The sequence below is a fragment of the Centroberyx gerrardi genome, chromosome 24, assembly GCF_048128805.1.
Source record: "Centroberyx gerrardi isolate f3 chromosome 24, fCenGer3.hap1.cur.20231027, whole genome shotgun sequence".
Classification (NCBI taxonomy): Eukaryota; Metazoa; Chordata; class Actinopteri; order Beryciformes; family Berycidae; genus Centroberyx; species Centroberyx gerrardi.
The window spans coordinates 3,710,142-3,733,274 of NC_136020.1; the positions used below are offsets into that span (position 1 = coordinate 3,710,142).

General features: G+C 41.3%; 1 protein-coding gene across 1 annotated transcript; it reads left to right on the forward strand.

Annotated features, from left to right (window-relative positions):
* The first annotated feature begins 3,572 nt into the window (after nt 1–3,572).
* On the forward strand, nt 3,573–22,326 carry LOC144538140 (uncharacterized). Its single transcript, XM_078282230.1, has 5 exons — nt 3,573–3,624; nt 18,760–18,872; nt 19,059–19,128; nt 20,988–21,062; nt 22,004–22,326. Exons 1-5 carry the CDS (start codon nt 3,573–3,575, stop codon nt 22,324–22,326), a joined length of 633 nt encoding a protein of 210 aa, XP_078138356.1.
* Nucleotides 22,327–23,133: the final 807 nt, after the last annotated feature.

Here is a 23,133-nt window from a genome sequence, read left to right on the forward strand (position 1 = left end):
ATAGGCCACCATGGTCACTAAGGAACAAAAACAGTAATTAATATCTCTCTCTCTCTCTCTCTCTCCTTCTCTCCCTATCTCTCTCCCTCTCTTTCTAGTTTAAATTTCTCTCTCTCTCCCCTGACTCTTTTCCTTACTCCATGCAGCCCAGTAAGACAGTAATCGTCCTTTTGCCTCCGCTGCACCACCGCTCCCCTCTGATGAGTCTCCTTCTCCTCCGCTGGGCTTCCATATTTTATTAATGAGCTCTGTAGGCAACAGGGCAGCAGAATCCAGGTCATATCGCAGTGTCAGACTGCACTCCATGGCTACTGTGCTACTGAGCACAAGATTTATTTAGTTGAAGCCTCATTCAACTAAATAAATCTTGATTCAACAAAATATCAGGATAATTAAATACATAAATCAGTGCAATCAAGTAAATTCAACTAATTATGGCGAGTGAGTGAGATTAGATTGAAACTGTCTGCAGCTTTCAGAAAGCCCAATTTTTAAGACTTTTTTAGAGCTTTCAATTACATTTATGACCAATTTAAACATAAAAAAAACCAATGTGTCAGCCTATTTGTTAATTTGATAATGAATGTTCTGAAACTATACTTGAGCACTATCAGAAAAGTGACACCATGAAATGAATAGCAATCCTCCAGCTGCCACTGTGGATCTCCATCACAGTGCATGTGGTGGGAGTAGCACACCTAGGCCTGCAGTGGGTGTTCATGCAGTTCTCCTTATGTAATTTGTCATAAGAGTGGCGGCGGTTAGTTCTTTTCTCTGTGCCTCCTAAAGTATTCTGTCTCTGCTGGCCCTCTGAAGCTCTTATATAACTCATATTGCAGTGGTGCACAGAGATGCAGAACACCAAGTATTCACAAGTCCTTGAAAAGTCTGAAAAGTCTTAAATACAGTTATTTGTTCTTGTTTTTTCACCATGCAATGACAGGTTTCTTTGTGCTGCATGTCCATTCTTAGATTAATCCAGAACAGGGTTAGTAGTACAATCTGCATCCTCTCTACTTTACTAAACACAATTGGACTTCATGTCCCTTAACAAATAACTCCCTGGTCTCTTTTTTCTTATTCTGTCCACTTATAGTCCAGAACTTTCATTAGTTATGTTCAGTCAAAAATAGGCTGGTTTTGCCAGCTTTGTTTCTTCATTGTGATTTTTAATCACAATGAAAATTCAATTCCATGTGGCATTGAAAGGGTCTTAAACCTCGTCATTTTAGTTTTCTGAAACCTGAAGATACCTGGAACAGTTACGGTATGTTTCTGATTCTGGTCACAGGTTAGATCTAAATGATTGACCATGCTGGGGATTAGCAATTCATCCACAGCAGATAAGAATAGAATATAGCTGAAGATAGGATCCAGCCCTGGAGGCCAGACTGATGCTGATGCTGGTTGACAAGCACCTCAAGTTTAACTGCTAAAGTGTTTACATGAAGCCTACTATCACTCAACATAGTGTATGCTAAAGTGTTACCATGGAGCACCAGAACCAATGATCTACTGGGGACACATGGATGATTTTGGTGTCTATGTTGTCATCACTTAATAGCTAAGTTGACCAATGGGACAATCACACTGGATGGATTCCTTAGGCTGGCTTTACACAATGTAACTTCCATGCAATTAGTTGCGGGTTGCAAATTAAACTTTTACTGTTGCTATGTCACCAAACTCATCCTGAACATTCCAAATGATGATACAAACCCAATTCACGATTTTCATTGGAAAATTCTCCAACACAGCTACTGAGACATACAGCTACAGCCAAACATGCTCAGTTTCTTTGCCATTCATTGTTTCTACTTTCATCAAATGGCCTTTAATGGTATCCAGTGGATTTGTGTTGCCTAGCAACCGCTCAAAAGCAAGAGAGATGTTCCGAGTTTGCTGCATTTCCATTTTTACCACAGGGGCTTGTGAGCCGCTGTGTATTCCAGTTTGTGTTACCTGGGGTGAATTCACACCGGCAAAGTGCATGTAAAACATGATTATACCTCTTAGAGTCAAATAAGAGTGTGGCTTTGTGTATCTTATAGTAAATAAGATGGTAAATAAAGTGGTAAACTGTGAACTTCAGCATTGATCTTATGCTTTCCCCCCTTGAAAGACCCTATCCTTATATAACTTCAGTATAACATCAGTTTGATACTCCTTACTATGATGTATACTATGGATTTACCTCATAAGGATTTATATCAGCCTAAAAATGTGAGCAAACTCTATTTCACAAATAAAAAAGTGGGTCACCTGAGTTTAAGTGGGTTTACCCTTCACTACATCCCTGCTTATAGAACTCATGCATCCACTCCACTTCCACTCCACTCCCATGCCACATAGGCAACTACCTCTGCCAGGAGTAACCATTAACTTTGAAGCATATGAAAACAGATGTTTTGTACACTGCAGTAAAAAGCCTGTAAGGATGTTTGGTCCTCAATGCGGGAATAACATACCTGTCCTTGTGCCAGGAAACAGTTAATAAATAACATCATGGAGGTTCATTGGGTATTCATGTCATCCCCCCTCTCTCTCTGTGCCTCTCTGTCTGTCTGTCTGTCTGTCTGTCTGCCTCATGGATGGCTGCTTAGATCACAAGTGACGTATGCCCTTGCATCAGGTGAGGGAAAGGTTAATGCTTAATATCCACAGAAAGAGGGAAAGAGGAAATAGGGCAGGAAGCGATGACCGGACGGAGCATCTGAGCCATTGCTAGGGAGGTCTGCATAGTTAACACACTGTGAAGAGGGAATTAGATAGAGACAGAGAGAGAGTGTCTGTGTAAGAGGTGGGAGAGAGAGAGAGAGAGAGAGAGAGAGAGAGAGAGAGAAAGAGGGAGGGAGGAGCGAGCAACTGAAGGGAAATGAATTGCAAGCTGCAGCAGAATTAGCTGTCAGCACACTGAGCTGCATGGTCTGGATTTCACTTAAGGTATTTACTCTGTGTGTGTGTGTGTGTGTGTGTGTGTGTGTGTGTGTGTATACAGCATGTTATGGTGGATGAGCTGCATTAAATTTCATGTGCACGTCTTCAGAAGCGAGAGGGTAAGAGAAAGGAGAAAGAGAGATGTGCAAATGACTGAGCTTTATTAAATGAAGTCTTGGCAAATAGAGGGGGAGAAGAGAAAACAACACACACTACAATGCTAGGAGATCAATCGATAAAGAGGAAGGTCACATAGAGGGAGAAGGAGAGAGAGAGAAAGAGAGACATTGGAGCTGCATGGTAAGCAGCAGAGGAACAGGGAGAGAAACAGAGCTGTACTGTCGCAGTTATCTCCCTGCCATGTTTACCTCTCTCTCTCTCTCTCTCTCTCTCTCTCTGTCCCTCCAGTGCTTGGTCCATCTATGTCTCTCAGCTCCAGGATGAAGGGGCTGCAGCGGCTGAGTCTTCCCGGAGAGTGAGGAGCCTTCCCGGGCTCCGTCTGCATCGTATTCCCCCCTGTCTCTCTCTCTCTCTGGGACTTTCCTCCAGCCTCCCTCCATCTCTCCAGCTCTGCAGCAGAAGGGTCAACGTCAACATCTTTCCCTTCCAGCACTCTGCCAACCTCCACTACAACCATGGACGGACTGCGCCTGCCACCAGTCATCGAGGAGGTCATGGATCCCTCTGGTTAGTGTGTGTGTGTGTATGTGTGTGAGAGAGTGAAAGACTCCCCCGGGAGAGGTGACAATGACTATGTTTACAGGTACAGAGTAACCCGGCTACTGGCCATACTCAGGTCAAGGTCTTACTCAGGTTAAACTGTTTGTATTACATGGCTTTGTTGAATACTCAATTCTGATTGGCCAGTGAAGACATTCTGAGGTTTGTTATTTCTTAATAACAGACTGCTACTTCACATCTAATCATATCACTCCGCAGTCAAGAAGTCTGGTCCGTTTTGTTGATTTCTGATCAAATTAACTGGCGACTTGTGGCAAAAAGACGTTACTGGTTGGGTTCTGCAGACAAAATTTGTCTAATCTTTTCTAATCTTTTACATTACCTTTAATTTGGAGAGCATGAAACTTGATTGCTGGTTAGAGGCTGAATGGCAATCTTACCAGGTTTATTTATGTTGCTATGGTTACAGTTCTGCTACAGTGTAACATTTGCTCCTAACTCGAGACGAGTGAGCAAATGGAACTCAAGAACATGCGGAAAATACCTTACCTCTCCGTCCGATGGTGGTCCGATGTCGCTGGGGTACAAAATGAGAGCCAATCAAGGAGCTTAGCCTTTTTGTTGTCAAGCTAGTAGGCAAAATTGACAAATTCATTGAACTTACTTCCTTCTTCAAGACATCTTTGTAGAATGAATGCTGTGGGTCATGCAGAATCCACCTGCTCTGCACTTCTGTGATAAGACGTTCCTTGTCGCATCGGATTCTACGGATTTTTCACTAGAGCGAGACGTCGCTCGCTGTATTTGCTGATGCACGGCTTAGGTTAGATTGAAATAAATGATTAACTTTTTGCTTGCTTGCATTGCTTGTTAGGAACACGTAACCCATGGATGCTAACTCCAGATGTTTCTACAGTTCTGTTACAGTGCAGCTTTCGATGCTAACTCCAGACATTTCTATAGTAAATAATATAAAGTTCTGCTACAGTGTAGCTTTGGATACTAGTTACCTCCGCCAAGGAGGTAATGTTTTCACCCGCATCTGCGTGTTTGTCCGTCCGTCCGTCCGTCCGTCCGGCCGTCCGTCTGTTAGGAGGATATCTCAAAAAGTTGGGCACGAATTTGCACAAAACTTGGTATGAAGGTTGGTTATGGGCCAAGGAAGAACTGATTAACTACTGATTAACTTTTCATGCTGATTGGCCAAAAGGGGGCATGGTGGTGGGTGTGGCATATCATCAAAAGGTGCATAATGTCTTTGCGGGGTGTTGTCAGACATGGCAGAGGTCTATGCTCTACTGAGCACATTTTCTAGTTACAGCTCTGCAACAGTGTAGCCATGGATGCTAGCTACAGACGTTTCTTTGGTTCTAGTCCTGCTGAACAATTTTCGGTGGAAGCTTGTAAATTACTTTAGCTTGTAATAAAATCGTTTAAAATCAATATTTCGCATCAAATGATTAATATTTTGTAAATAGCCATGCAATAAGCGAAATAACAGTGAGCTGGTCAATATCACAAAATAAGCCCTGACAGGGTGATTGAGGACCCTGACCCTGAAGCAGAGCATTGTACATTATCCCTTACATGCACCTTTGAGACCCTGTGATTGAGTATATCCTATTTGCCATGAACAAACTGTCCACAGAACGGTCTGCCAGCAAAAAAAAAAGTATGAACAGGTTTGGATTGTTTTGCAATTCAGAATACAGAGACAGATTTTAGATCTTAGAACATTTTAGAAATTTCAGCAACCAAGAACATTTTTAATAAAAACTGAGATGTTGTTGCTTAAGATTTACTCAAAATTTTCCTTGGATGTTGTGGACAGATGAACAGAGCTGGGAAAGGTCCAAATCAAGTAGTACAGCAAGTGGACTGAGGGAACATCCATGATGTTGAGGGAACATCCATGATGTTGAAGACCAGCTAACACTAGTGGTTCACCTAGCCATATAATCTAATGTTAGCAGTCAGTTACTTCATGTTGTTAACATTAGATTTTATCGCCAAACCAATAGGTCCAATTGTGTAAGTTGGAGCCAAGGCACTCAGCCAACAGTATCAGTTTTAATCAGCTAAAGTAATCTAATGCTAATGTTAACTAGCAGACAAAGCTAACATAAACAATTTGTCAAATAAATAAGGGCCACTATAGATATGCATCATAATATTAACATATTATTAATACTAAGGACAAAGGCTGTTAATGCTGACAGTTAATGAGAATTACACCTTGTTTGTTTGGAGATAGACATACTTACTAATACTTACAGGAGATAATACTTTATGTTAATAACATAAAGTAGCTAATGATGAATGTTCACTTTAATCCAGTTGCTGTAGCCTTTGATTTGGACCTTCTTGGGTAATTTGGCCTCCAGCTCTGCTCATCTGACATTATTGAAGGACAATTTTGGTATATATTTAAAAATTTTCACCGGTTGAGTCTGCCTGTTTCAATCTGCTTCACAGTCTTGTGCATAGCGTTTCACACCCCGAGTATGACATGAATCAAACATGGTTGCCATGTGAGTAGTTATTTCTAAAACAGGGGAAATAAATAATGATCCCAATAGTAATAGCAACTGCGTGCAGCCATGTTTTTGGTTGAAAATGTACCATAATGCTGTGTGTGTCTGTGCAAATTGTGAAAACCAAAACTGATGTTTCCTTCCATCTCATAATCAGAATATGAGTTTACCAGGTTATTCTAACCCAGTTATGACGTTTACATACGCTGACCAAAAAACATTTAACTTGAATAACCAGGTTAAGAATTTATTGTATGAGAACTTAGGTCTCTGTATCATTTATGTGTGTGTATGCCTGTCTGTGCAGACATACACACACTAGAGTTTTTGACTATGCCATGAGTCGTGACTTATGTGGGTTTGAGTGCGTATGTGTGTGTGTGTGATTAGACGCTTGCTAGTCCGCCAGCCAGCGCTCTGTTTACTGAACAGATGGATTAGCTAGATCCAGGCAGGCTTTACCTCAGAGGGAGGAAGGCAAAGACAGCCTGCCGTAGTAACACCTTTCATCAGCCAGGACAGAAAAAGGGCAGAAGATGGTATTACATTCACGATGCTTTTATTATTAGCTTACTATATTGAATTGCTATTACTGCTGAGTATTTGTTGCAATCCTCTGTAAATTGTAGAATGCCTACAATCGGTGTGATATTCTATACAAAGCCCTTGCTTAACTGCTTTCAATCGCTCCTCGTAAGCTCCTATGGCGCATTGCGTTTTCAAGTGTTTTTTGGTTGGAAATAATAACAAAATGGGTCCTGTAGCAAAAGTAGCTTTTTGGTGACTGTCCAAATCAAATGACACAGATCTACTTTGTGCTACAGCAACAGAATGAAGAGGAGAAAGTGTGCCAAAAGTTGTTGTATACATCACTTTTAAATTTTTACCATCACTTGTCCATGCTTTCTGCCATTTCCCCCTCAAGACGTGGCCCCTAATATCTCGCAACTTCTGTAAAATTCCTACTTTCCCAGTTGCATTTACCACGTTGTTGGCTCACTCATGTGCGCTCAATTCATAACTTGAAGCACTTGAAGGCAGCATTACTACTGCTAACTGTTGCTGTGTCTCTCTATCCTCTCAATGGCCTGTGGATTACAGGATAATGACTAATCAACGTTTCTTAGATTAAGTTTGAGCTGTAAGCCACTGTTGAGTCTCGCGTGCTACACATGTTAATTAGCCAAGACACAGACTGCTTTAGCCAGTATATTCAGGTGTGTTAAGTGTAATATTTTGTGGTATTTTGCCAGCAGTTCAGAGTCAAGGCTTTAATTAACTTCTGAGCAGCTAGGTTCAGTTAACATTAGCACTGTATACAGTATATACAGTGTATCAGACAGAGTCCATAGCATCTCTATGGAGAAATGGAGCATGTGAGCCCCTAGGATTTCTCTCCTTTTGTAAATTGCCATCTTTGATCAAAGCTAAAATCCTTTGTGATCTTAAAAAGCTGCTTTGAGCTTGTTGGTGAGTGTGTGCATGTAAATAGAGAGAGTTTGTGTGTGTGTGTGTGTGTGTGTGTGTGTGTGTGTGTGTTCAAGAAGTCTGTTATTCCCAAGGCCGTCAATCCACTACACTACACCCCAAACTATGGCAAAGTCACTGCATTGAATATAATTTGCCCCCAAAACTTCCAAACCTGTTTGTATCAGCTAAACGTCTGGGGACAAAGTGAAACAAAGACCAATGCCTGATAAGATATTATTTATTAGACATAGGTCACCAAACCATCAGCTTACAGGGAACTTTGTTCTTGAATTCTGGGCATTCTTGCTTTACTCTCTACTATATAATAAAACTATATGATAAATACTATATGATAAAAACTACAAGATTTAGCAATTATCAGGCTATGGTATGGAGAGTGCCTATACCTTGCCATACCCAGTTGATGTTTCTGGTATTTTTGTGCCGGCGTGGGTTTCCTTTTCACTTACGTGTTTCTTTGCATGAGAGAAGAGAGCTGTCCTTACCTGATTTGACTGGCAAATCATCCACTGCTGCTACTGCATGAACAGGCAGAGAGGCAGAGAGGAGAAAGAAGAGATGCAGAGGGGGGAGTGCAGAGAGAGAGAGAGAGAGAGAGAGAGAGAGAGAGAGAGAGAGAGAGAGAGAGAAAGGATGGTCGTGGTGGATCTACTCCACCCACTGCATCTCAGTCTCTTTTGATCTGAGTGCGACATTCTGCATCACTCTCTCTCTCTCTCTTCCTCTTTCCTGTCAGCCTCTCTTTCACACAAACATTCATAAAGAGGGGGAGAGAGATCGACACCAACACCACTCGCTTAGGGCTAGACCAATACACTGAGCCAATATTGGGTTTATTTTGAATATTGGATACCAGTCACACCGTCCACCTCCGATATGATGGAGGTTCCTCCCTGACGACAGCTACAGAAAAACAGTTTGGAAACCCTGAAATTTGAATGTCTTTCAGTCTCTTTCAGTAAGCTCTGTTTTCTTTTCTTGTGCTGCTGGCACAACAAAATGTTTTTTCTTGGGATAGGGGACTTGTCAAAAAATCACAATAACATAAAGACTGCAACATTGTTTCTCTTAAAATAGCTCTCTTTACTGTTAAAAACTAACGTGACATATTGTCTTTGTCAAAGTACGTTTTTTTCTTGTTTCTTATTTTGTATTTATCACGCAATGCTGGTCACGTTGATTTTATAGTGCAGCAGATACTAAGAAGGGAAAAATTTACTGATGCTCAGTTACAGCTTGTTACAGTTACAGGTAAAGCTTTTAAAAAAAGTGTTTTATCCGATTATTTAGTTAACCATTGGAATATTCAATAGATTACCAAAAAAGACTGACAGTTTGGTTTCAGATCAGGGCCCAGCACTGAGAATGTCCAATGTCCATTTAGCTGGTGATGCTGGTCATTGCTCAATCGTAGCCCTGCTGGATCTCAGTGCGGCATTTGATACTGCGGATCATAACATTTTACTTGATCCCCTTAAGACTAATATTGGAATTAATGGCTTGGCTCTTGATTAGTTTAGATCATATTTCTCTGACAGCATTTCTCTGCTGCATTAGGTAGCTTTGTTTTCTCTTCTGCCAAATTTAGCTTGGGGTGTACCCCAAGGTTCAATTCTAGGCCCCATTCTCTTCTTAATATACATGCTCCCTCTTGGTCGCATAATATGCAGGCACAATAACGCTTCATTGTTATGCAGATGCAACACAGTTGTACCTTCCTAGTTAATCCTAGTGATGCCTGGTTACTCTTAAGGCCCTGACACACCAAACCGACGTCAAAGAACCAGCGGCGACGAAGGCCGACTGTTGCGTCACCTCACGTCGCCTGCGTCTGGTCCAAAAAGTTGCACTTGAACACACTGCAAAGACTACACCCGACGGCCAACTAGCACGTACGTTCTGCGCCTGCGTGAGGGGAAATAACTCTCCATACCATATGTTTGATAAGAAGTTGCAAATGGCACTGGCGTTGTCAGCCCTTGGTCATGGATACTCCAGCGACAGGCTCAAGGGGCTTTCCCGAACCTGTGTCGAGAGCTGGAGATAAATGAAACCTCCGATTTTAAAAATGTCGCTCGGCTCTTTCCTGTTCAGTTCCACATGTTGAAGGAATTTATCAGTCCAATCATCAAGAGGCAAAACACGAACTACCAATCGGAGTGATCTCTCTCACCGACGGGCTCCGACGCCGATTCAACATGCTCAATCGGCCGAAAAGCCGCCAACAGGGTCCGACTAGTGCCGACGGTGCGGGACACACCGCAAAAACTAGGTACACAGATGCTTACCGACAGCCCGACATTGGCCGACGGCTGACCGTCGACCTGGTGTGTCAGGGCCTTTAAAGGAATAGTTCAGACAAAAATGAAAATTCTGTCATTATCTTCTCACCCTCATGCCAGCAGTTAGTCCACATGTGTGCCAGCACAACTTTGTAGCAGACTTCTCCAAAACAACTGAAGTCCATGGGGACCGATCTTTTGAGTTCCAAAAAGAGCAAAAAATGACCATAAAAATTACTCCATATAGCTCGTGCAGCATAATCCAAGTCTTCTGAAGCCAAACGATCACACTGTTAGTGGAAAATGCCTATATTTACACCATTATTCAGCAAATCTTCACTACAGCTGTTGTTTTTGAAAACTTTCATGCTTGCGCGCAACCAGACCACGCGTGTTCATGTGACTCTTCCACACTAAGTGTTCCACACGTCCGTGTTTACTTGGCGTGTGTATGTGTCTACGAGATGCTTAATGTTGGTTTTCCGATCTTTGCCCTCATGCAGTGTAAACTGGTGCATTGGACCTCTATTTCTTTAGACAATTTATCTACTAGGGTTGTCATTATTTTGTGGCTGTGTGGGAGGGCACCATGCTGAACCATATTTCGGTGTTTGCACAGTGTTCTTTCTGTCTCTGTTTGTGACTGTGGAAGTTAGGTCAGTGATGGGTGCACTCCAAAAAAAAAATCAATTTTGTAAGATTTACGCATTTCAATTGTATGACAGGTTTCCATCAATTTGTATTAAGTAATTCTGTGAAATGAAAAGCAGTAGATGATGTATTGTCATTTATGAAATTGCATTAAATTAAGTATTGGTAACACTTTATAGGACGATATAAGGATTTGTCATAAATGGTGAATTAATCATTACTTAATATTTATTAATTATTATTGAATGGTCAAGTAACAACTAATTGATGATTAGTTCATTTTCTACCTTGTACACTCAGTAGTAAATTATGTAATTTACATTATTTAATAATTAATTAATGACATGGTAATAAATTAATCATTTATAACTTAAGAAATTAAATCAATGATTTTTGATTGCTGTACTCAATTTTAGTTGTTGTCATAACATTTATACATTTATTTAACACTTATACATAGATAGGTATTACAAATCATTAACAAATGATTTGTAAAATATAAATAAGCATTATGTGGGACATGATAAAGTTACAACTGATGCTTGCAATGCTTAGTAAAGGGTTAACAAGTGGTTCTTAAACATAAATGAAAAATACTTAATTACATAAATGCTTTTCTTAATGGATCATTTTTGTTTATGTGTGTTACTCCGGCGGGAGAGGACCATAGAGAGGAAGAACAGTCAGTAATTTCATATCCTAAACACTGTTCATCATTTCCACTCAGTGCAGGGGCAATAGGTGAAATCAGATTAGTCATAGATATAGATTCTTGTGAAAATTTCCTCTGTTTGTGTGTGTGTGTTCCTATCTGTCTGTATGTGTGTTTTTATGCTAAGTATTTTCCAAATCTCCCAGTTAATCATTGTGACTGGAATGCCCTGGGCTGAGGATGTTGTTTGTCTGGAATCGATCTGTGAGTCCCAGTAAAACAAATTGAACTGGGACTCTACAGGAGTAAATATTAATACCAGTGATCACAAGCTCGTCCGCTTTAGCTTTTGATATATCACACCTCACCTTTCTCCACTATTACTCCTGCATCACCCTCTATTTTTTTAACCTTTTAACTTTTGCTCAGAATGTATATGCTCTAAACCAGCATCCTTCTCTGCTCCTCTTCCCTTGTCTCACTCTGTTTTTCATGATGTATTCACAGTGCTGTTAGTAGTTTCTCTACATGTAATTAAACTAGTAGTTTAGCTACATTTTGCAGGAGCTTGGTGGTAGTTTAACTAAATTAAAATTCTGATACTTTTGGTATAGTAGTTTATTACTTTTTTGTCATTTTGAGGTATTACTGCAATTACCAACTGTTTTTGTCTTTGCAAGAAAAGAAGGGATTGTATTATTCAATCCTTTTATTTTCTTTTTATTGTTTTTATCTGTACCTCTCATGTTCATTCAACCTCCCTTTTTTATTCCTTTATTTTAATTTTAAGTATTTTAAGTATATACAACTGAAGCCGGGATAAATTGAACACACAACTTCAAATGCTATTTTGTGGGGACTTTATTTCCTTTTCTGTTAGTTTTCCCCAATTATGGAGAGTAGCTTATAAGAAAGCTTGGCTTCCACTGAAGGCCAGGCTTTCAAATTTACAAAAGAAACATTTAGCAAAAAATAATAAACAAAAAAAAAGAAACTCAGTACTATTCTAGTACAGATAACACATCACAGAAATGGTGACAACTTGGCACAAATGTGGCACAAATACGGCAGTGGCACCTCGAATTCACAGATAGCAAACTGCTCGCACATGTGAGGTTTTCAGTCCACAACCATCTGCAATCCGTTGGAACCAGTGGCCATCCCCAGCGAAAAGTAGCGCATTATACTTCCTGTATTTTCCCAGCGTTCCCTGACCACTCAGCAGGTATACCGCTCCAGGAAATTGTGAACCCACGCCCCCTGCTGTCCAAAGTAAGCATCCCCAGCCGGATCGCAGCAACGGAGAACTTCATCCACATGGATTTTTATTTCCAGTAGATATTATTATTTTACCACCTGGTTACACAACAGAAAGTTACCATTCACAGTCATGTGATTTGTATTATATGACATTGCAGATGTAGATATGATAATTTTTTTGCAAAGCAGCTTAAACTCCTTTTTCTAAGTAAGTTTAGTTAACAAAACTATGTTTCTGTAGTTCAACTTCTTCCAAAGTGAAGTAATTGGGAGCTTGTAAAATTAGACTTTCAAAGTAGCTTCCCCAACACTGCGCACTCATTATGTCTTGAGTATAAATGGATGAGATGCATCACAGAGAGGAAACAGGGAGTGTGGAGGAGAGGATACTGAGGATGGAGGGATGTGGTGTTCGGGGTACTTTTAGCAGCTGAGTGCTGATACTGAGCCATTGATATTCCAGCTCTGTCTCCTTTTCTCTCGGCCCCTGGATCTATGGCTTTTTCTCATCAAGGCCACCATTGATTTGTGTGTGTGTGAGTGTTTAAAGGTAGGTGTGTAGGTGCACTGAAGTAATGTTCACTTGGGGAGTGATAAAATGCCAGTGTTAGCCAGATGGATTTATGATAGATTGGAAATGGAAGGCGGGAGAGAGAGCTGGAGATAAAGAAAGAGAGGGAGGAGTGTGCTGTGGTCCTCAGTATTCAACCTGCATCTTCAATGTCATCACATCCTCATCAGATACACTTGAGAGAATTTGAATGTGTCTGATGTGATGTGATGTGTGTGTGTGTGTGTGTGTGTGAGAGAGAGAGAGAGAGAGAGAGAAAGAGAGAGAGAGAGGGAGAGTTTGCTTAGGTGTGTTACTTTAGGTCTATGAAACCATATGTTCTGTTTTTTTTGCCAAACTCTTATTCTATTCGTTTTTCTAGCACTTTGCACTACATGATGGCTCTTTGGTCACAGGAATATGGGCTGACCTTTGCACTCATTTAAGATATCATGTCTAAAATGTAAATGTTGATATAATGTGTGTGTGTGTGTGGGTTAATATCACTTTTATATCCAAGCCTAACCCATCTACCATTCAAATCCATTATCATCATATGTCACCATCTCATCGCACATTCAAATAATTAGCAAATCCGTTATACTGCTGTTGTCACCCTAGGAACACCAGAGGCATTTCACCTTGCTTTAAGTGCAGCTACTTCAGTTCAGCAGTGTTCAAAAGTAAGAAGTGGCAACAAGGTGATGATCCTGCACAAAGATTGAACTCCCTTTCTAATCTGATTTCAATCTGAGGCCTAACCTGTAGTGATGGAGATTACATTCCCCACTGTCTTTCAGATACTAATGTTAGTGTGTCCATGTGAATGGCTCATTCCCCTCAACCTGGCAAATAGCCCTTCTTTGATTTTCTTGCTTAGAATTTACATTTTCAGCTAATCAACCTTTGGAAATTACAGAGAAAAAACCTATTGACCTACTATATCCCTAACCAATATGCTGTAGTAAGAGTGTCACTCATCTTGCATGCGGTGGCCATGGCAACCGAGGTGTGGCTTTCTGACGCAGTGGCGACTAGTGGGTCATGAAACCCCGCCCCCTCCATGTGAGCAGCTGCTGCAATTGGACACATGGACAAAGATGCTAATGGCAGGCAGCTGTTCGGATTACTGGGGAGTACAGGTCTCGCTCTGCAGGTTCAAACCCTTGTATCTAATAAGCAAGACTGAGACAGGCAGAGAAAAATGACAAAAGGGAAGCATACAGAAACAAAAAAGTGAGAGGTGTCGAGTGCAAATAAAGAGGAAAGGGGGGAGGAGATTGAGGCTGAAGGGAGAGAGTGAATTACAGATAGTAAGGGACGGACAGTGGGATGATGACGGAGTGACGATTGAATGACCCCTCTAACAACGATGCTGCTTCAGCCAGTAAGATAATAATGATGGGAAGCTTGGATTGGCTGCGTGCCAAGACACCCAGCCAATCAGTAGGTTGAAAGGCGCAGACCTGAAGGATGTTGGCCTGCAGCATTCACTATAGAGGGAGGAGGAGGAGGAGGAGGAGGAGGAAGGATGGAAGGTGAAAATGTCTCCGGTACTCAATGACAAGGTTTAAATCAATTATAGGGCTCATCTTCCTGAAATTGCAGCGGAAAATTGGCACTCGTCTTACCTTATCTACAAACTCTGTGCGTGTGTGTGTGTGTGTGTGTGTGTGTGTGTGTGTGTGTTGTTTACCTCAGTGTTCTGTCCCCTAGGGCTCTGTTAGCCCAATCTATCTGTCTGGCTGCCGTTGCTAACAGCCTCTGAATGACAGAAATAGCTGCTAGCTTTCTCCCCCCTACTCATTCACATCTAGATGATATTGATTGAGATAGATTAACAAGTAAATTGGTCGCAGTCAGTGGCAGAGCCCCCAGTTATACTGCTGTGATGGGGATTGTTATGGTGTCAGCTTTAATGAGCTAGAGTTACTTTCAGGCTTGCATCAGGAAAGTCTAACACATCCTTGTACTTCTGTCCTTATGAGGACCTTTCATTCACTACATTCATTCCCTAACCCCCAATTAAAATCTTAACCTTAACCCTTACCCTAACCTAAACCTAGTCCTAATTCTAATCTTAACCTAAAACCCAAGTCCTAATCCTAAAATAGCCTCTTGAGGAAGTGAGGACCAAAATGTTGTCACTCCGACGGTCTAAAACTTTGATTCTCACAAAGATGGAAGTACAAGAATACACACATACACACACACAGTGCACAGTAAAAAAAAAAAAATCATAGTCATAGCTTCAAAAGCAGGAAATTACGCTCTACTCTGTTGCATCCTCAAGCCCCAGCCACATTCAGCGGTCATTTTAAAGACAACAGAGGGAACAGGAGGAGCTGGTGGGTCGGGGCAAAAATAGAACAGGACCTGAGTATGCTCCCTGTGGTACGCCATCTGCAGCCATTGTGCTATGTGCATTCCTTTAAGGGATACATCAAACTTAACGTACCTGTTAAGTAATGAGAACATAGACACCAAAATCATCCATGTATCCCTGGGAGATCATTGGCTCCTGTGCTTCATGCTAACACTTTAGCATACACTATGTTGAGTGATAGTAGGCGACTAGCATTAGGTCAAAAGTGAAAACAGGGAACTTGGAGCAGCTCTAAAGCTAAATGCTAAGTATAGTAAATGATATGAAGTCTGGCAGTTTTGTGTGGGAGACTGGCAAAATGTACACTGTGTTGAGTGATTGTAGGCGAGTAGCATTATCCGAAGCGAGAAGACTGACCTTGTAATAAAATGTGCAAAAAAAAGTATGGATTCCAGTATTGACAGGGTGTGCAAATATAGCAGCAGCAGTATTGACTTACAGACCATGTGAGATTTGTGCATTATGAAAAGATGGAGAATCATACAATTTTAAAAATATTGATATATATGCAATACATAATAATGACATTATGACATTATGGGCCGTACTGCAGTGTCTAGACATGTAGACATGTTGAGATATATATATATGTATATATATTTTCTGTATTATTAAAGTGATCCAGTCTGAACTAGAAATTCATTCTAATCACATTTAAATCATTGTGATTCATCTGACATCAGAACCACAAACAATCACTATCACTGCCTGTGGAAGGTGATATGTTGCACTGTGCAAACTGTATCATCAGTTTGTCTATTAGATGCAAGGCGACTAACACAGACAGACATATATGGGCTATTTTGAGTTTCCAGTCCGCTTGACTTGCGTCAGCGTAACTGCAGGTCCTGGAAAAAGTCTTAAAATGTCTTGAATATAATTATCAAGGCTAAATTCAAGGCTTAAATTCAGCTTTAGCTGTCTTTAGTTGAGGTTTCTTGGCACTTACAGGTGTTTTCATTTTCACGATCTTTACAGACCCCGTGTGTGACTCTCCCCTGTTAATTACTGTTTGTACTGTGTGATTCATGCCTCCCTCAATCACAGGAATAAAAACACACAAGGCGTAAAGGCACACCTGCACACACACAAACACACTGGTTTAGGATGGTGGTGTGATACGCGTTGCACTGGATCCATCAGTGCCTGCACTGCAGATTGATGCACATATACAGGACTGCAGTGGATGTGCTAGCATCACCAGAGAGAGAGAGAGAGAGAGAGAGAGAGAGAGAGAGAGAGAAATTAATTAGCCAATGAATTAGTGAGATCTAACCTGGCATGAACCTGTCCTTCATGATGTAAATGCATATTATAGTTACAAAGGAATTGTACCTTCCTACAGTGATGGAAGGATATGAGACAGGAAAAAGGGAGGAAATATGAGAATGTGGGGGTTAGTGGAGGGGAAAACAACAGACAGAAACGAAAGAGAAGGAGTGTGAGGTTTGTGAGGAGTGAAGAGGACGAGAGTATGAATCCGAAGATGAGGATTATAAGATGATAATGAGGATGACAGGAAAGGGACGGATAGCATATGTGTTTGGGGAGAGAGAGGTGAAGAGTGGAGGGGGAGGTGAAGAGAAGAGGTAAAGAGAGTGAGGAGGAAGGGGAGAGGATCTATTTTTAGACGATGACGACAGACAGGAATGAAGGACGACAGCAGGAGGAATGATGGGAAGCTCTGCTGGTCTGTCTTCACCATGCTCTCCATTTCACTTCCATTCAGTGACTTTATAGGATATTGCCAAAACAGCATACAAAATGTACATTTTCAAAAACCAAAAACAGCAGTTATTGCAGTCAAACTTCATCCATTCATATTGGGGTGGTACATTATTTGGCTTGAAAATAAGTACAATAGACAATCATCAATATCTATAATTGTTTGACATTATCCTCACTGTGTTTGTTTAAATGTGACTCCTCTGTCTCATCAAAAGATAAGATGAAATTTTAATAATTCTCTGAGGGAAATTGGGTCGCTGCAGCAGCAAATGGCCACGGCATAAATAGAATATAAAAAGGAATATCACAAAACAAGAGTCATGCGAACAAGCGCAACAGACAATTTCAGCAACACGTGAAAAGATATGGATTACAGCATGAAGAGGGTGTGCAGAATAGCAGCAGTAGTAGCGGTAGAGATTATTGATACAAAAATATGTATGATATGAGAATATTCCCAAAAGAATGAAATATGTTCAGCATGACAAGTGAAAAATTTGTGTCTAGGTGTGTGGATGTGCATTGTAAAGAAAACTGTACACCTTGTCAAATGTGCACAAATTGGATGATTTGGATGTGCGCATTACAGGTGTAAGTATGTATTTCTGTGAAAAAAAAAGAGAAAAAAGAAACCCTCCCTTGTCTTGTCATTATTGAATCTTCATGCTCATAGTGAGGATAGGAGAGCTGGGAAACCCTGTTTGTTCTCCATGATGGCCACTAGATGGACCCATTCAACAGTGTTTCTAAAGTGGGGCGCTTGAGGGGCTCCTGCAGGACTCAAGCAAATTGAGGAATAATTTAATTTCACTATATTTCACTAGGAATTACCCAGTAGAAAATGTTCAAGAATGACTATTGTAATCCTAGGTTTCATTTCTCACCACTATTATCTCATCACGTACAATGTAGAAAATTCAATACTAAACAACAACGTGGGCCCCTGGACTAAATCTCATGAAACGGGGGTCTGTGGCCCTAATGTGTTTATGCGACTGTGTAAATGTGCAACGCTGTTAAAGGAAAACTCCCCTTTAGATCTTCTTCTACTGTTAGATATCATCTGTGTCATCAATGCATTCCAGGAGTTTTGTGATGAAGTGTTGTAATGTCCCTCGTCTACTTCTACTTCAGTTAGTGATTTCCTACGTTTCCCAGAATGCTTTTCAACACCCCCCAGAGAAAGGGCGTGAACTTGTTGCTTTCAATCAAAGTTGGGCGTATTGGCATATAAACTGTATTGTATTCTGGTCTATTGAAGCAACTGTCGTGATTCAGTGCAAAATTGCAGCTCTAGAAAGACGCCCAAGATCTTTGATTCTTAGGCACTGACACCAAAAACAGACACTTATGGCTGATGTTTTAGATCGCTGAAAAAGTTTCTGCTAACCACCAAAGAGCTAAATGGACCCAGAAATGCAAGTTATATTGCCAATGGCTGCTTTTTAACAGTCTAACATGGCATTCATCAGCTGTTTGGTAGGTTGGGATCAATATGTTTTTGTGATATCATAAGAAACCTGTAACAAAGGTGGTAAATCTCTCTCTCTCTCTCTCTCTCTCTCTCTCTCTGTCTGTGTCTGCCTATCTCTCTCTCTGTCTCCTAGATGACATGTGCGACCTGAAGGTGGAGAAGCCGGGCATGGGGGGAGACGCTCTGACGGCCAAAGAGAGGGAGTCCATGGAGGAGAACTACGAGAGGGAGGAGAAGGAGGTGGCGGTGGGGAACGGAGAGAAGGGCCAGCAGGAGGAGGGGAAGGAGAAGGAGGTGAAAGAGGAGAAGGGGGAGGAGGAGGAGGAGGAGGAGGAGGAGGAGGAGAGAGGAGGAGAAGGAGAAGAAGGAGGGGGAGCGGGAGAGGAGGAAGAAGAGGAGGAGCTGGAGGAGCTGAGGGCCCAGGTGTTGCAGCTGCTGCTGGAGCTGGAGGAGACCAGGGAGGTTTCCCAGAGACACGAGGAGAGCTTCCTGGAGCTGCAGGGTTGGTCCCATCATGTGTGTGTGTGTGTGTGTGTGTGTATGCTAATGGTATGAATTGACAAGCTGCTGGTCAGCTGTCCACGGTTGGGGTGGGAAGCTCAACCGGACCACCATCAGCACAAAAACATCACCTGCTCATTCCATCTGTCATGATATTACTCCATAGCACTTTCACATCCATCCACAAATATGTTCTGATTATAATAGGGATGATGAAAACAGACATCAGTGTGGCACTTTTTCTGCACATATAGTGCCTCCATCTGGGTTTTATGATCATGTTAACAGCTCATAATGCACATATCCAAATCTGAACATCCATAGTGCTTTCATATCCATCCACAAATATGCTCTGGTTATAATAGGGATGATGAAAACAGACATCACTTTTTCTGCACATATAGTTCCTCTATTTGGGGTTTGTGATCATGTGAACAGCTCATAATGCACATATCCAAATCTGAACATCCACAGTGCTTTCATATCCATCCACAAATATGCTCTAATTATAATATGGATGAAAACAGACATCACCTTTCCTGCACATATACTGTAGTTCCTCCATCCGGGGGTTTGTGATCATGTGAACAGCTCATTATACACATATCCAAATCTGCGTGTTCTCTACATGTTATCTACATCTGTAAATTGTAAATATATTTGGAAGGTATACAGTTTTTACAAATCTACACACCTAGACACTTTCCATCAATGTGTGGCTTTCCGTTACCAACTAATGTGAATACAATGCACATTTTTGCACATCATGTCTGCATGCTGTAATTTTGATACATTGTTTTTCTTGATATTATCACATTCCCGTCTTTTGTCTTTATTGCATAATAGATTAGTTTTAGCATTTCTGCTTATTTCATACAGCACATTTCAATTTCAATATTCAATATTTTTGTCTCAGTAAGCTCTGCTGCTACTACTGCTGCTATTTTGCACACACTCTCAATCCATACTTTTTTCATGTGTTCATCCATCCATTTCTAATGAATGTGTTTGTTAAAGTTGAAATTGTCAGTTGAGTATGTTTATATATCCCTCCCATTTGCTCTACTCTTATTTAAATATTCTATTTTTCTTCGCTGTATCCTATTGCTAATCTCCCCATGGGGTTGATTAAAGTTTATCTAATCTTATACTACTTTAATGTAAGACTTCTCTGAAATTCGCCTTCCATCCCAAACAGCTCCATGGCACGGTAAATGTGTCAGAATGTACGTATGTCCATTGTACAAACTTAATCCATATTGTTGGCATTAATTCCAAAGTTCCAAACTAACTTTCCAAAGTGACAAAGGGTGTTTAAAGAACGGCACCAAGACGCCTGTAAATGTGAGTCTCTGTCCTCTTCCAATAGAGCTGTGGTGCGGTTTATTAGGAGTGAGAACGTAGTCCGAACTACAGGAAAAGACCCCAAAACACAAAGTTTTATGGGTATAAGGAGATGGATGTTGACAACTGATAGCCAGCAGTTCCTCATGCAGGGAAAGCTGAGCATAAAATGAAGCGAGGGCAAACTGCAGTCTGGACTGAAGCTCATATTCAGCTATTTCTTCATGTGTTCTTAACTGGTATGAACACCAGAGAAGCCAAAAGCCACCGCCAAAATCTCTACCCTGGCAGGATGACAGGTTACCAAAACCAAAACGATTAAATGAGCTGAGAGTCCATGTGACTTATGTTTACAAGCCCTCATTCTCTTGTAATTGGGCAGTGTGAACCTAAATGAACCAAATACAAAAATGCAATAAAGTCAACTTTTCCACTGGTTTAGACCAAAGAAAATGAAGTGTGATCTCAGCCTAATTCTCCTCCAATCCATCCTGATTTCTTCTTCTCTGCTCCCAGGTCTGTTGGAGGACGAGCGCCTGGCCAGCGCCCACCAGGCTGAGAGCTTCACCAGACAGATTCAGAGGCTGCAAGGTAAACACGCGCGCACACACACCTCAGCTGAAACCATTTCATTAGCGCATCTGCTTGTGACAAATGAGTGTAATGCGATTATATTTCCCCCCACATCTCATGAAATATCGTTGTTGCTGTGCCGAATAATGTTTACGGATTAATGACCTGCCGCTTTATATCTCTCTCTGTGGAGCCTGATGACAGTGGAGAAGACATTACTTTGAGAAACTAATAGAAATAGTTGCATTAAACTCTTCACTGCTCTGCCAAAGGACCGGTAGTGTTCTATTACAGGCAGCTAGACAATATTACATCCACCCCAAGGCCCACAGCCAGGTGGTTTTTGTTGTTTTTAGTGAGGATGAAAAGATTTGTCATCCCCAGTAATGGACTCACGTCTGAGTGAGTGAACTTGAGCTGATGGAGTCCTTTCATTAAAGATGTGATCAGAGGAGCTGAGAGGGAGGAGTAGAGGATCTGTAGTCTCCAGTGTTGGGGAAGCTACAATCGTTTTGTCCATTAAAGTTACCTAGAAAAAGTAGTTCAGACTGCCTTCTAAAAATGATAATATCTACATCTAGTGTCATATAATACAAATTCACTTGACTGCAAAAAATAGTACTCCAAAAGTACACTATTGGGCTGAAAAGTGGAAGGAACAACATCTATAAGTCTCTGGCAGCTTACATTTTCACATTTTCTCTTCTCTTCTCTGCTCTGCTCTTCTCTTCTCTTCTACTCTCTTCTTCTTTTCTAATTTATTCAACTCTTCTCTTTGACTATTCTACTATTCTCTTTCCTTCCACTCTCTTCTCTTCTACTCGATTCAACTCTATTTACACCCTATTTTCTTCTCTTATCTTCTTCTCTGCTCTCCTCAAATCTCTTCTCTTCTCTTCTCTTCTCTTCTCTTCTCTTCTCTTCTCTTCTCTTCTCTTCTCTTCTCTTCTCTTCTCCAGCCCAGCTCCGGTCAGTGCAGGAGGAGATGGACAGCCTGGAGGAGGAGAAGGAGAGCGAGCTGGGCGAGGTGCAGGAGGAGCTCCGCTCGGCGCAGGAGGAGGTGCTGGTGCTGCAGCAGGCGGCGGAGGAGGCGGCGGCAGAGAGGGAGAACGACATCGCCTCCCTGCAGGAGGAGCTGTGTCGCCTGCGGGCGGAGCTGCAGCGCCTCCACGCCACGGCCCAGGAGTACGAGCTGGAGATCACCACGCTGAAGGCCGAGATCAGCATGAAGAGCCAGCGCAGAGACACGGACACTGAGGGTAAGGGATCAGACCGGGGCTAGAGAGCAGTTTAAATGGCACAAAGTGAATCTGCGCTGATTGTTCAAAAACAAGCCCAAAAATCCAATGATAACTTAGATGCAAAGGGAACTCACACTCACAAATGGAAGAAAAAGACGTTGCAAACTTCTCAAATCATCTAAAAAAAGATAATGATCTTCACACTGACGATGGAGTAACTCAAAAACTTGTCATTTTTGGTCAGATGCAGAATAAAAATTATAACTTTGCATTTTAAAGGGATATTAAAGTCACATTGAAACGGCATTTTGAGAGCATCTTGCTTCCTTAATGTGATGTATTTCCTGTTGAAACAGGATGTTGGGGCAGGACATAACGCAGGGAGGGATCATTCAAAAGTGCAAACCAATGGGATATGAGTTAGGGAGAGAAAGGCAGTTTTATTGGATGGGAGGGGCGGAGAGGCGTGACTGTTCAAAAATCTGTGATGTTTTATTTGAGTTTTATTTGAGTTTTATTGGTTGGAATTTTTATGTACGCCTCCCGGTACACGATGAAGTTCCGTTTTCCAGGAAGTAAAGGTAATGAGATTTTGATATAAATATACAAGAAAATACATCTTTCGTCATTTGTTTTTGGCATAAATTGATTAACAAGTTTTCTTAGTCTTAGCTATTTTGACATTGGTTTCAGCCACTATTGGATGTTTGACTCAACTTTTTCCTGCCTGTCTTGACTTTTTCCCACCTGAGAACATCGACTTTCATTCTATCTTTATGCAATCTCCTCAGCTGCAGGTATGGAAGATATGGAAACAGATATGGAAACACTCCACTATTGTCCCTGTA